This window comes from Polyodon spathula, chromosome 24 (genome assembly GCF_017654505.1).
Source record: "Polyodon spathula isolate WHYD16114869_AA chromosome 24, ASM1765450v1, whole genome shotgun sequence".
Classification (NCBI taxonomy): domain Eukaryota; kingdom Metazoa; phylum Chordata; class Actinopteri; order Acipenseriformes; family Polyodontidae; genus Polyodon; species Polyodon spathula.
In genome coordinates, this window is record NC_054557.1 from 21,250,722 (window position 1) to 21,266,006 (window position 15,285).

The following is a 15,285-nucleotide window of genomic DNA, read 5'->3' on the forward strand; positions in this document are numbered from 1 at the left end:
AGACATGTAATCTATTGTACCTGTTATTACACCATTACAGAAGTGTAACAATGAGAAGAATAGATGTTGCTATATTTAGTGACAGTATGTATTTGTGGGTTTTCTTTCAATTCTCACACCACTCTGAACAATTCATTTAAACAAAGCGCAGTGAACTCTAAACTTCCTCATGTGGTCAGTGTTAGTACACTAGCGTTTTATTTTTTTAACATAATTTTTGCATGGATGAAAACAATCCATTTACCACACAGTTTTTTTTTTTTTTTTTTTTTGGGGGGGGGGGGGGGGGGGGGGGGGGGGGGGGTTTAACACATTGCATTGCATATTTCATAACTCCAGCACGGTATTTTCTCATTTTATCTCTTGTTGTTCAGTCAGCATTTGAAATTACAAACTTCTAAATGCCATCTTGACTAATTACAAACATTCACACACTCAATAACCTTTTAATTTGCGAATTAGTTAAGTGAAGTCAAACACATACAAGCGATTTGTCCCTAACATTTTGGTTCGCATAAAACATATTTTTTTTTAATTTCACACTTGTAGATGGACATGCATAATTATTCACAACTTCTCCTGCAATAAATAAATAAAATATATATATATATATATATATATATATATATATATATATATATATATATATATATATATATATATATATATATGAACATAAAATCTATCTGGATAAAGAAGTCTGAAACATTCTGATATCAATTTTTTTTTTTTTTTTTCAATTATTCACATTTTTGTGTACCTACATTACCTTTTTCTTATATATGTACATATATACACTGAGCACAAATATAAATGCAACATGCAACAATTTCAAAGATTTTATTGAGTTACAGTTCATATAAGGAAATCAGTCAATTGAAATAAATTTATTAGGCCCTAATCTATGGATTTCACATGACTGGGAATACAGATATGCATCTGTTGGTCACAGATACCTTAAAAAAAAGGTAGGGGTGTGGATCAGAAAACCAGTCAGTATCTGGTGTGACCACCATTTGCCACATGCAGCGCGACACACCTCCTTCACATAGAGTTGATCGGGCTGTTGATTGTGGCCTGTGGAATGTTGTCCTACTCCTCTTCAATGGCTGTACGAAGTTGCTGGATATTGGAGGGAACTGGAACACGCTGTTGTACACGTCGGTCCAGAGCATCCCAAACATGCTCAGTGGGTGACATGTCTGGTGAGTATGCAGGCCATGGAAGAACTGGGACATTTTCAGCTTCCAGGAATTGTGTACAGGTCCTTGCGACATGGGGCCGTGCATTATCATGCTGAAACATGAGGTGATGGTGGAGGATGAATGGCACGACAATGGGCCTCAGGATCTCATCACAGTATCTCTGTGCATTCAAATTGCCATCAATAAAATGCAACTGTTGTCGGTTACGACGCCAAACTGCAGTCAGGTCAAGACCCTGGTGAGGGCGACGAGCACGCAGATGAGCTTCCCTGAGATGGTTTCTGACAGTTTGTGCAGAAATTCTTCGATTGTGCAAACCCAGTTTCATCAATTGTCCGAGTGGCTGGTCTCAGACGACCTCGCAGGTGAAGAAGCCGGATGTGGAGGTCCTGGGCTGGCGGTTGTGAGGTCAGTTGGACGTACTGCCAAATTCTCTATAACGACCTTGGAGGCGGCTTATGGTAGAAAAATGAACATTCAATTCTCTGGCAACAGCTCTGGTGGACATTCCTGCAGTCAGCATGCCAATTGCACGCGCCCTCAAAACTTGAGACATCTGTGGCATTGTGTTCTGTGACAAAACTGCACGTTTTGGAGTGGCCTTTTATTGTCCCCATCACAAGGTGCACCTGTGTAATGATCATGCTGTTTAATCAGCTTCTTGATATGCCACACCTGTCAGGTGGATGGATTATCTTGGCAAAGGAGAAATGCTCACTAACAGGGATGAAAACAAATTTGTGCCCAAAATATGAGAGAAAAAAGCTTATTGTGCATATGGAAAATTTCTGGGTTCTTTTATTTCAGCTCATGAAACAAGGGACCAACACTTTACATGTTGTGTTTATATTTTTGTTCAGTGTATAAATGGCAGTTCAAAGGCTACTAGTACTGGTATCTTTTAAATATTTACATCAGTAACCAGGTGTTAGCGTTATGTTAGATTGTTAATGAAATATCACTTCTGAACACAGTGTAGTAGTACCACCTTATACATGTACTGGTAAATGCATTGGATAAGATAAAGGCTTTGCTCTTAATTTGAAATAGCAATTTGAAAAGCTGGTGCATTTGTCAGTGCTATAAAATAGTTTTAGGTATAGTACATTACATTCAGGTTATTGTAGGACAGTTGTATCTTACTAGGGTTACTTTACTTGCATTATATGAAAAAATGACTCAATCCAACCCCTTTTTTTCCCAACCGCATTTAAAAAAACCAATAAGCATATCAATAATTGTGTAAGTAAAAGTTTCACATTCCATAGCTTGCCCTTTAGTAGGAAAAAAAAAAAAACACCTTGCTGAGTCATTTTAGAAGCTTGAAAATTTAGGCCGGACATTTTGGTGTCAGTGTAGAAGAGGCCTCTTCTTCAGGGTTCTTTTTGGGCCTAGCTATGGTTGCCATGGCAACATGGGAACTTCCCATGAGTGTTACAAAGAGTAGGCCTCTGTGGGCTTCTGAAACCACAGGTTTGGTTTCTGTTTGCTTTGTAAAGAGCAAACTCACAAGTTATTTATCACAGAAAGCCATCGTACTGTCAATGCAGAGTGGGAGGTTCAAAAAGACCTTTCAAAAAGGGCACTGGCAAATTGCCTGATATTTTATAAAGATAATAGTAATTAAAACATTTATTTGTATTATTCTTTTTTGTTCACAAAAGCTTTTGAAATATGTTTAATTAATGTGTCTGTATAAGCCTACACTGCTTTTAAAGTACTAAAGCAGCTCTATAAATGCCAAATGCTGTTTTTCAGCACTGTCAATATTACCACTGGTCTTTTTTGTTTTTGTTTTTGTTTTTTTGCTTGTATTTGATAGTTTGGAATAATTATTTCAAAGACAGCACCATTAATGAAAAGTTGCTGCTGCTTCCTGGTATCGAATTACTTCCTGTGTTTCATGAGTTCAAACTCTCTCTGACGTTCCAGCCAGTGTATTCATCCATATTTAATCTTGATTTATAAATCTCACTGACCACCTCAGCCAATCAGATTCTGAGTAGTGTGATTGTTTATCCTTTAAAACCAAACAGGATTTTCGAATCTTGCACACACACACAAAAACATTTGTTCAGTTTATAGCATTAACATACGCTGCCACAGCAGATAATTGATCTGTTGACGTGGTCAGTTATCTAGACAGCAAAGATTAGTGCTTAATTAATAAAAAATGTGGACCCTTTTATGAAACCAAACAGGTATGCATATACAGTGGCTCTCAAAAGTATTCATCCCCCTTGGACTTTTCCACATTTTATTGTGTTACAACACGGAATCAAAATTGATTTAATTTGGAGTTTTTGCCACTGATCAACACAAAAAAAAGTCCATAATGTCAAAGTGAAAAATAAAATCTATAAATTGTTCTAAATTAATTACAAATATAAAACAGAAAATAATTGATTGCATAAGTATTCACCGCCTTTGCTATGACACACCTAAATAAGCTCTGGTGCAACAGTTGTCTTTAGAAATCACATAATTAGTTGAATGGAGTCCACCTGTGTGCAATTAAGGTATTTCACACGATTTCAGGTTAAATACACCTGTCTCTGGGAGATCACAGTTGGTTAGTACATTTCCTAACAAAAACTACATCATGAAGACGAAGGAAGATTCAAAGCAAATCTGGAATAAGGTTCTTCAAAAGCACCAATCAGGGGTAGGATATAAAAACATTTCCAAGGCATTGAATTTCCCCCGGAGCACAGTAAAGTCCATTATTAAGAAATGGAGAGAATATGGCACAACTGTGAATCTGTTTAGAACAGGCCATCCTCAAAAACTGAGTATCCGGGCGAGAAGGGCACTAGTCAGGGAGGCCAACAAGAGGCCTACGGCAACTTTAAAGGAGTTACAGTCTTCCACAGCTGAGCTGGGAGACACTGTGCATACGGCAACAATAGCCCGGGTGCTTCACAAAACTGGCCTTTATGCGAGAGTGGCAAAAAGAAAGCCATTGTTGAAAAAAACTCACATCAAATCATGGCTAGAGTTTGCCAGGAGGCATGTGGGAGACTCTGAGACCAAGTAGAAGAAGATTCTATGGTCTGATGAGACCAAAATAGAGACAAGCCTAACACCACACATCATCCTGAGAACACCATCCCTACGGTGAAGCATGGTGGTGGCAGCATCAAGCTATGTGGATGCTTCTCTGTGTCAGGGGCTGCAAAGCTTGTGAAGATAGAGGGCAAAAGATGCAGAGAAGTACAGAGAAATCCTGGAGGAAAACCTGCTGAAGTCTGCAAGAGACATGGGGCTTGGGAGAAGATTCATCTTCCAGCAGGACAATGACCCCAAACATACAACCAAAGCCACACTGGAGTGGCTTAAAAACAAAAAGGTCAATGTCCTGGAGTGGCCCAGTCAAAGCCCGGACCTCAATCCAATTGAGAATATGTGGAAAGAGTTGAAAATTGCTGTTCACCAAAGGTCCCCATCCAACTTGATGGAGCTTGAGCAATTTTGCAAAGAAGAATGGGCAAAAATTGTAGTGTCCAGATGTGCAAAGCTGGTAGAGACTTATCCAAATAGACTCATGACTGTAATTGCTGCCAAAGGTGCCTCTACCAAATATTGACTCAAGGGAGTGAATACTTATGTAATCAATTATTTTAAATTAATTTAGAACAATTTGTAGATTTTATTTTTCACTTTGACGTTATGGACTTTTTTTATGTTGATCAGTGGCAAAGAGTCGATGTATAAAGACAGACAGACAGACATATAAAGACAGACAGACAGGCATAGAAAGACAAATAGACCTGAAAAATTTAGAAGTGTACAATAGTCTTATTTTTTCTAATTGTTAATAGCATAATTAATTACATGTTTACCATCAGTTATAAAGGATTCCGAAACTACAGTGCTACCAAAATGGTTGCATTTTCAGGTTTTATTAGTGGGTAGAAGTCTTAATTCTGTTTTTTTTTAATTAGTATTATTATTGTTTCATACAAAATAATACTGTATCATTAATGAAGGAGCATATATCTACACCACACTGAGGCTGTTGGTGTGCTGACGCTGTTGTGTGCTGGCGGGGGAGTTTGATTTTGAGATTGAAGAGCTCTTGTTTGCGATGCAGAGGTGGGCAATGTTTCCATGTCTCTGGATTAGTTTCACATCAGGGTTACAGTGCGTGGATTTTCCACTGCGTCTTTCAGAGGACCGTGAAATACAAAAAGAAACTCAACAAATTGAATGACAAAGGGTTCGACTAGAAGACATTATGGATGAAATCACTGAGATCCTTCTGCATCCCCAGGATTGTTGCTGAATAGTTTCACACAGCTCTCACACAGCTTATATCAATGACATGACACACATTGTCTGTGTAAATTGCAAACAGGGGATTGTTACCTTTTTTTTGGTGTGTAAATGTACATTAGCTTTTAAATATTTACCTCAATATTGAATGCTCATTAAAAAAAAAAGTTAGGGGTATTACAGAAAGCAACTTAACACATCTACAGCTATGGCCAAAAGTTTTGTATCACCCTACAGAATTAATAATTTTTTCTTCATACTTTTTTTAAGGCTAATCAATATACGCTGAGCTGAGGGACTGTTATGTGTTTCTGCTGACATCTAGTGGTGTGAAAACTGAATAACAGGCCACCAGGTTTGTGCTCAATTCAAATTAAACTGATAAAAGTGAATTTTGATGCTAAGGTCTGGTCTGAAACCCCTATCACATGTGGTATTGCAAGGGTGGTGATTCTGAATTATATACAGAGCATCAAAAGAAACATATCACTGGTTATATAATATATATATATATGATAATAATAGACTTATGATATATATATATATATATATATATATATATATATATAGATATATATATATATACATATATATTATATATATATATATAGATATATATTATATATATTATATTTATATACAATAGATTTTTTTAATAAGGTATATAAATGATGGACATTGACGAAATGTTTCTGGTTTCTTTTTATTCACTCGACCATTCATCCTTGACCATGACATGCTTGAGTGACTATGACTGAAGCATATGCACTTAATCACCTAATTAGTGAGAGAGTTGATTGGATGCTGCCTATGGAGTTATTTCAGATGTTGAATTGCAAGCTTGAATAAAAGCAATAAAGAAAAACAATATGCCACGTCTGTCAAGGGAGCAGTCCCTTCATGCAAACGGCATGTTGAAGGCTGGACTAGGAAGGCGTACTGTGACTCGCCGTCTTGGTTGCTCACAGCCAGCAATTTCAAACCTAGCAAGACAGTATAACCAGACCCACTCTGTCAATCACAGGCCACAAAGTGGGAGATCAAGAGTCACCACACCTGCCCGAGATCAACAGATCATTTTGCAGCATCTTCGTGATGTCAGTGATTAATCAGCACAATAAAAAGTCACTGCATCTGCTCTAAAACAGAGTTTATTACATCTAGTGAATTTTATCCCAATATAAGTGATACCTTTCTTTTGATGCTTAAATATAAGTGATTTTTTGATGCTAAAATATAAGTGATACGTTTCTTTTGATGCTGAGTATACAAATTGGCAATGGTAACAGAAATATAAGGCAGCTACAATGGAATGAGGCTGCCATTGACCAATCTGAACCATAGTATGCTAATTATACCCTCGCCAAATTTGAGTGGTTACCTTTGCAGGGCAAGCAACCAGTCTGAAACTGCTTTAGGGTTATATGAATCCCTTGTTAACACATGTGGACGGTTTCACTGGCTCTGATTAGCACTCATATAAGGTTTACACAAATTAAGTTATGATGCAATCAGGGTTTGTGAAACTAGCTAAAAATGTGACTCAGCTTATTGGGTATTTGATGATTGCTGCTTTACTTAGACTGTGGAGAACAGCAATCATCACAAAATCCAAGCAGTTGTTCTTTCCCTTGTTTTGCTTGGACTGATCAATAAACCTGACAGATATCACTGACCTTCGTCTGTGGAGGGGTTGATCCAAACAATCGCATCATCGGTTTGTGCAGCTCTATTTCGCCCTTCTGCAGTGGCATTGAGGCTGTTGGTGTGCTGACGCTGTGTTGTGCTGGCGGGGGAGTTTAATTTTGAGATTGGAAAGCTCTTGTTTGTGATGCAGAGGTGGGCAGTGTTTCCATGTAAAAAGTGATTTCGCGTCAGCGTTTTAGTGCGTGGATTTTCCACTGCGTCTTTCAGAGGACCGTGAAATACAAAAAGAAACTCAGCAAACTGAATGACAAAGGTTTCGACTAGAAGACATTATGGATGAAATCACTGAGATCCTTCTGCATCCCCAGGATTGTTGCTGAATAGTTTCACACAGCTCTCACACAGCTTATATCAATGACATGACACACATTGTCTGTGTAAATTGCAAACAGGGGAATGTTACAATTTTTTAATTGTGCAAGTTGATGGCAAAAATGTAAGGCAGCTACAATTGGATGAGGCTTCAGTTTGGCAGACCTGAACCACACTATGCTAACTAAACCCTTGCCAAATGATCTTCAATGGTAATGCAATGGTTCTATAATAAACTAAAGAACCATGGGACCACAAATATAGGGCAACTACAATGGGATGAGGTTGCCATTGGCAGAAGTAAACCACAGTATGCAACTATACCCTCCCCAAATGATCTCCTGCAAAATGACTGTCTTACTACTTCTGAGCTGATCTGTTTCAAGAATGGTTGCTAGGAAACTAAAGACTGTGCTGGAAATTTACCAAGGTTCCAAACTGCTCAATAACAGAGTTTTATTATTTTTTTCTATTTTTTTTGTTTTTTACTATTTAATCTCCCAAGCATAATCATGTTGTTTATTTATCCATGTGGTTTCTTGTATAAGCCAATGTTCTGTCGAATGCCTAAATGTACAAAATTACAAATCTTATATGAAATTTCTTAAATATATCAATCAGAGGCCTACACGTCCACATTATAGCCATAGTATTGATAAATATATCATTTGTGAGCAATGTTGATTTCATAAATCCGGTTTTCTTGAGTTTCTCTAAACTTCAGGCCAAAATATATAAATATTTCTTCTTAAGCTTACTGTTAAGCTACTAAAGCAGTCTCTGTTTTTTTCTTACGGACAGTGGAAATTGTAGCAACACCATAAAAGCTACACACGCAGGTAAAACAAAAACAAAACATTACGTCATTAAATGTCTTCTCTATGGCTTCCATGAAATATCAGTGTGTATTACATAACCAATATGCATTTCCACTTGTTTTAACAGACCAGCCACCGTTTCTACACTAGAAGTTGCTCTGAGACGGTGCAATGGTTTGAGTGAACTGGTTTTACCTTAATTATAATAGGTTTGTTTGTGTGTTTTATTTATTGTAACCCGGGCGGAGTCCTTACCGACTTAGCTTACTTGCCTCAGCAATTCACGGATCTGACAGCCACGCATTGACAGAGCGAGGGGCGATGCGGATAGAGCCAGCCGGGTAGACAAACCGAACAACGGGAACAAGAAGCAAAAACAAACAAACAAAAAGGCAAGCAAATAAAAGATGGCCAGTCAATCCCAAGGAATCCAGCAGCTTCTCCAGGCTGAGAAAAGAGCTGCCGAGAAGGTCGCAGAAGCGAGGAAACGTAAGAAAACCTGTGCAGACCCATCTATTTTTAATAATGAAAAACGTTTATTATTATTATTATTATTATTATTATTATTATTATTATTATTTATTATTATTATTATTACATTAATACATAATTATAAATAATAATTATTTTAATATAATTTATTATATATATATATATTATATATATATGATATAAGTATATATATAATCTATATATAATATATTAGCCAATATATATTTTTAATCGGAGCCAATATATTTTTTACAGTAACGTGTATTCTGTAATTTCGTTTGCGGTTTCGTTGTTTTAACCGCAGATTGGCGTACCTTGTGTGTTTGTTTATTCGTGTATTTGTATTTTGTTTTTTAACCTTTGTTGTCGATTTCAGTGTAATTACAGTGTATGTTTACCGAACATATACAGTATTACGTTTGTATTGTGTAGACTACTTCAACAAGAAACGACCGCAGCTAACTGTGCTGTGACTTGAACCAGCGGAAAATCTGCTGGCAGCAGTGAGGGTTTCTCATTGGCAGCTCATATTCTACTGCCAGTAAGAAAACCCCGAAAGACTGCTGCCAGCGGTTTAACAGCAGTGATGCCTTGTGCCAGTAAACATCTTGCAGGAGATAACGTCTATCTTAATGTATAACCTTCTAACTAAGATTTGGTGTGCGAGTCTAGTTTTATGTTTCACGTTTATTTTACATTTATTGTACATGTTTATTTCGTTACACCATTATCTTCCATTAACGCTGTCGTTTCTCAGGGAAAACCCGGCGTCTGAGACAGGCGAAGGAGGAGGCGCAGGCTGAGATTGAGCAGTACAGGATTGGCAGGGAGAGAGAGTTCCAGCACAAACAACACGCGGTGAGCAGCTACACACTAGGGGGCGCAGGCAGGCAGATAGACTAACCTCTCCTGTCTTTCATCTCTTGGACCTGAGCTCCAATCTAGGAGAAAATGTGTTGCAATGGTCTAATTCACTAACCTAACCTGCTTTTCATCTGCCCTTTTGCTCCCTTCCTCTTTCTTTTTTCTTATTCCCCCTTTTCGCCTTTCACTCTGCTCTTCTGCTTTCCTTACCCCTTCACCCTGTTTTTCTTCCCCACTCTCCCCCTTCTCCCTGTACTGACCTTCCTCTGTATTATTGACTGTACTATTCCCTCTTTCCCTTCTCCCTATACTTAATATATCTCTCCCCTCTCTCCTTCCTCTCCTTTCCTTGTGTTGAGTATCTATCTGCCCTCTCTTCTCTCCCCTCTCCCTGCACTGAGGCGCTGTCTCCTCTCTCCTTTCCCTGTGCTGAGTACTAGATCTCTCTGCCCACCCTTCTCTTCTCTCTCTGATCTCTCCTCTCTCTTCTCCAGTCTCTGGGCTCCCAGGGCAACCTCTCCACAGAGGTGGATCAGCAGACCAGGAAAAAGATCCAGAGCATGCAAGGAAACTACCAGAGCAACCGGGAGAGAGTGTTGAGAACACTGCTGAGCCTGGTGTGTGACATCAAGCCTGAGATCCACCAAAACTATCGCTTTACTGCCTAGAGGGGAAAGGGGAGAGGGGAGGAGAGAGGGGAGAGAAAGAGAGAGGGGTGGGAGCCTGGTGTGTGACATAAAACCACACATCCATCTGCCTAGAGAGAAGAGACGAGGGAAGAGAGGAGAGGGAGAAGAGAGAGGAGGGGGGGGGGACAAGAGAGTGGAGACAAGAGAGAGGGGTGGTGCAGTGTGTGACATTAATCCACACATCCATCAGAACTACCAGATCACTGCCTAGACAGGGGAGAGGAGAGTGGAGAGGAGAGATGGAGAGGTGAAGAAGAGGAGAGGGGACCACACTTAGAAAGCAGTGCTATGGCAATTTACATATCCATCTGAAATCAAGCCACTGGATATTTTGCATGTGCATGGCTAGTTGTACCGTGTGTGCAAATATATAAAACACAAACCCAGATAAGTGTGTTAAAAGGAGTGCTAGCCCAATACTATCAAATACTTAACACCAAATAGGGTTATGAAACAGTAATTTGCTTTAATGTCATTTTTGTAGTTTTTTTTTTTTTTTCAAATTCCCTGTGCCGGTGTGTTTGCTATCATTCTAAGTGGCTCTGGTTTCTGTATTGTTATCACTGTCTCAAAATCTGCCTTTGCCCAGCTTTGAGCTGCTTGCCTGGAGAATCCTAAATGCTAGGACAGAACAGCCTTCCTCTTCAAAAAACGTTGACTGTGACTATAACTCTGCCAGCCCTGCCTGCCCTACATACCGTACAAACAGACAGAGAGAGTAGGTGGGGCTGGCAGTTGGAAGGTCTCATTGACGCTTGATTTGGCTAGAATGAGAAAGGCTGCCACTTTGGATTCTCCTGACAAGAAGAAAGCCAGGTAAAGGTGAGAAACACGAGAGGGGCAGAACTGAGAACCACTCATATTGCAAAGTCCATGCAAAGAGGCAGGTCATGTAAAAAAAAAAGCGATTGAAATGAAAGCTACTTATCAGTCCCTGTGTATTGTGCTTCCTTGTTTATTTGTCTTCTTAGCCCTTTCATGTTAACAGGTGTCACCAGAAATGATGTTGGAACCCTATGGGACTCCTGGGTCCCAGCCTGAGGTAGTGTAGATAATTCAGGACTGAAAGGGTTAAGATATGCAAATGTTTCCTATACAACATTATATAAAAACTGTTGGTACCTGTGCTGTAGGTCACATGGAGTGAGGTTGACCTACAGCACAGGAAGTGATTAGGTACCAGTAAGCAGCAGCATTGTCTTTGAATTAACTGCATATTCTGTAATGTAAAATGCAAGCCGAGAACTTGAACAGAAGGAAAGTGGGATAAGGTGATGATAACGTGGCTACTGCTAACAAGAGTAAAGAAAGGGATTTTAAAGCACTCCTTTCGTGTGTTCTGTGTGATAATTGTACTGTACTGTGCATTCGTATTGTTAACAACTGTCATGTTCTGGAACAACTAATAAAGTTTACAACCAGTTTTGTTTAGTTGAATTCATTGAGTTTTCAGTCTCTGTGCCTCAAGCCTGCCCTGGACTGCAGGGAGCACCCTTTCTCTTAGTGGGTGAGGGAGGGGACCAGTTCAGGCTCCAAAAAAGTACATACTACTAGAGAATGATACGGCAGAGAATGATACAATGATCTAGAAAAAGTTTAATTTTATTATAGAACAATTAATGTCCATATATTCTGTAACTATACTTGTTTTAAATAGGTGAAAGTACACATAGAATTGTTTTTAACAATAAACAGTCCTGTATAAATCTCTTCTTTTTTAAAAGATATATATATATATACTGATATATATATATATATATATATATATATATATATATATATATATATATATATATATATATATATATATAGAATTATTTATTAATTAAATTATTTAAGGACTTTCTAATCAAACATTTCTCATAGAATTGTGTTAGTTTCTTTTAATATACACTGTATATATACAGGGCTGGAATAAAGTCGCTAAGGAGAAAACAAATGGTCCAGAACACAATAATGCAATTTACAAAAGACCACATGGTGGCGCTACTAAAGCACATACCATAAAGTTAAAAAATAAGTTGCAAATGTCACCTGAATTGCTTTTTTTAAATTTTACATTTCTCTTACTATTTCAATTACAATCATTCTGAGTGGTTCTGTTGCTCTAATACTGAATCTTCGCTGTTCTGTAAATCTGCCTTTACCTGTCTGCTGCCAGGCACTGAACTGCCTTTCATATGACAATGTAAACTCTGACACCTGCTCTCTCTGTCTCTGTAAAGTGGGTGGGGCTGGCAGAGTTAGGTCGCATTGCCAAATGATTTGAATGGAACGAAGAAGGTTGTTCAGTCCTGGTACCTAGGATTCTCCACACAAGCTCGGAGCAGCTCAAACCCAGGTGAAGGCAGACTTAGAGAAAATGAAGAACACAGAACCATGGAAACACAGAAAGACTGCAAGCACTCTACAACAGTAAGACCAACATAAAACAATTCAAATGACATTTGCAGCTATTTTCTCTTGTAGCATTTGAAATATCTAGCACGAGAGAAGAAAGTCAGCACTCTTAAATGAACTATTAAAGTAGCAATATTCAACGCTCCGTGTCAGCCAGATCTATAGGACAGTGTGTGTGTGTGGTTATAAGTCAAGCTACTTCATGCCAGCCCTGTCTGTATCTTCACAACAGCCCCAGTAACTTTAGCCTAAGAAAGGGTATTCATGTATTTACATGGATTAAATGCCCCACCTCAAGTGCTCTTGAATTTGTGGCGCATGAAAACCTTTTGCATGGATTTTCAGAGGGGTGCAAGAGATACCATGATATTTATAGAGAAAGAAAGCAAGACAGAGCTCTAAAACTTGTAGAAGTAACCAATCCTGACCAATTATAAAGTGGTTGCTGCAGAGCAAATATATCCATACATCTTACACAGGTTTTCAATATGTGATTATGAAATATACATGTGTTTTTATTTTCAATCCTTTTATCTTCACAAGAGTGCAGTTGGTTACTGCTTCACTTCCTGGGCCAGCTTACTGGCTGAAAGCATTGTCAGTCAACAGAGGAAGCAGCTAATTGGTTCCTGACAGGAAAGAAGACACTGACGGGGTGGGGACAATGTCCCTCTCCAGGTGAAATGACCAAGGAAGTGCAGGACTGCCTTCAAAGCAAGGCTTGCAAACAGAGGTTTGAGTGTAGTACCAAATGTTTTGCTATCGTTTCAAAACTGCACACCTGAGACCTATATAGAGAATGGAAGTCAGATTTGTGGAATTACTTTGTTAGCTACAATGACACATTTTTAACTACAGTATTTCAATTATTATACTGAAACAATAAAACATTATATCCATTTATTTTGCCCGTTTATCCCCAATTCAAATTGCCCAGGACAACAGATGAACAGCTCTGATCCTCCCGACCATCGCCCCCTACTGCCCCCTGGAGGATAAAGCCCAGCCCTGCCAGTCTGAGCTCACCAGATGTTGGAGTGACCTCCCCAAACCATAGGAGCTCTAGGGCCAATGCAATCTCCACCTTGTTTATCCAATCATATCATTTTGAATGAAATAATTAAACAAATGCAAGTACAGTGGCATTACAGTGCAACAGGCATGTACTCTGGAGTGTATCCAACAGCAAATCATCACTTTCTAGCTGAAAATCATTTGAAATACAAAGGATGCAGTCAAGTAGACAAACTGTACAAATGCATTCAATGTTTATAGATTTTCTAAAATACAGTACTTGCAAATTCAACATTGTATAAGCTGGATATATTTCTGACAAGACATTTCTAAAGTTGGACCACTTCAGACCTCTTTAGTCCTTTTTGGCCTACTACAGCACCCCCCGTTTGTGACGACTCCATTAAGAACTTTTCTAGGGGGTGTGCATTTTCATATTTGTTTACAGATGACCTGACAAACATACTTCTGACCTTCATGGGGAATAAAATGACTAGTTAGCCCACTTTGGCCCACTTTAGCACAAGTCAGACCACTTTAACTCACTTTGGCCAATACTTTTTTTCTAATGTTAACAACAAATTTGCTTGTAGAAACCCTGAAAAAAATATATAGTGATAGCTATATTTAGATTTTTTCAGACAGCATACATTACATGTTACCCTATTTTGGCCTGGTTTTGGCTCACTTGTAGAGCAGGTGGAGACGACTGCCATGGCAGTTATTACGAGTGATTTTGTCTGCGAGGGGCGCTGGGCGGCCTGTGGGCTGGTATAGGGAGGGGACAGGGGCCTGATTGGAGTTGGAGAAGTGCTGCGATTGGTGGTTCTCCAGAGGGGCCTGGTTCTCATTGGCCGAGGGGCGGTGGCGAGATCGGAGCTGCTTTCTCTCAGAGAGTTGGTGACGGAGTTCAGAGACGCGTTCCTCCTTCTGTGGAGAGAGAGACAGAATGTGAGACACTCACGTATATCCACACATGCTGTGGAATATCCAGCCGATGTAGAGTGCTGTATTATGGTACTAGCGAGGAACAGGTCATGTTTAAAGCAGAGAGATTAGTGTGAAAGAGAGGATGAGAAGAAGACACCCAGACTGCTATTTCTCTCCTCTTTTCCTCCTCCCCCTCTCTCCCCTGTTGCCTCTCCCCTCTCTCTCCCCTCTGCTATGAACTTCTCCAGTTCGCGGTTCTCTTTCGCTCCCCTGTCTCCTCGCCCCCTTCCCCTTTCCCCTCTCCCATCTCTGCCCTCTCTCCCTGTCCCCCTTACCTCTGCTATGATCTTCTCCAGCTCGCGGTTCTCTTTCTCCAGCTGTCTGGATTTCTCCTCATCGTTGTTGTTGGTGGAGGAGCCAGTGCGCATGGTGTCCTGCTGCTCGGACTGCCACTCTCCCCGAGTGATCAAACGCCTCATCTAAGAGGAGAGGGGGAGAGAGAGGAAAATTGGGAGAGGAGAGGGAGAGAGCAGGGGAGAGGAAAGAAATAGGAAAGATGAGAGGGAGTGAGAGAGGGTA

At 39.5% G+C, this 15,285-nt stretch overlaps 2 protein-coding genes across 3 annotated transcripts in view; one reads left to right on the forward strand and one right to left on the reverse strand.

Annotated features, from left to right (window-relative positions):
• The first annotated feature begins 8,365 nt into the window (after positions 1 to 8,365).
• On the forward strand, positions 8,366 to 11,785 carry LOC121298748 (V-type proton ATPase subunit G 2-like). Its single transcript, XM_041225965.1, has 3 exons — positions 8,366 to 8,806; positions 9,567 to 9,667; positions 10,168 to 11,785. The coding sequence occupies exons 1-3, from the start codon at positions 8,725 to 8,727 to the stop codon at positions 10,339 to 10,341; spliced, it is 357 nt and encodes a 118-aa protein (XP_041081899.1). The 5' UTR covers positions 8,366 to 8,724; the 3' UTR covers positions 10,342 to 11,785.
• A 419-nt stretch (positions 11,786 to 12,204) lies between these two features.
• Positions 12,205 to 15,285, reverse strand: part of gabbr1b (gamma-aminobutyric acid (GABA) B receptor, 1b) — a 63,382-nt gene continuing 60,301 nt past the window's right edge. For both annotated transcript variants that reach the window (XM_041225781.1, XM_041225780.1), the window contains exons 23-24: positions 15,042 to 15,185; positions 12,205 to 14,706 (exon numbers count right to left, since the gene is read on the reverse strand). In XM_041225781.1, coding sequence (XP_041081715.1) covers positions 14,461 to 14,706; positions 15,042 to 15,185 — 390 coding nt within the window. In that variant the 3' untranslated portion in view covers positions 12,205 to 14,460. The remainder of the gene's footprint in view (positions 14,707 to 15,041; positions 15,186 to 15,285) is intronic.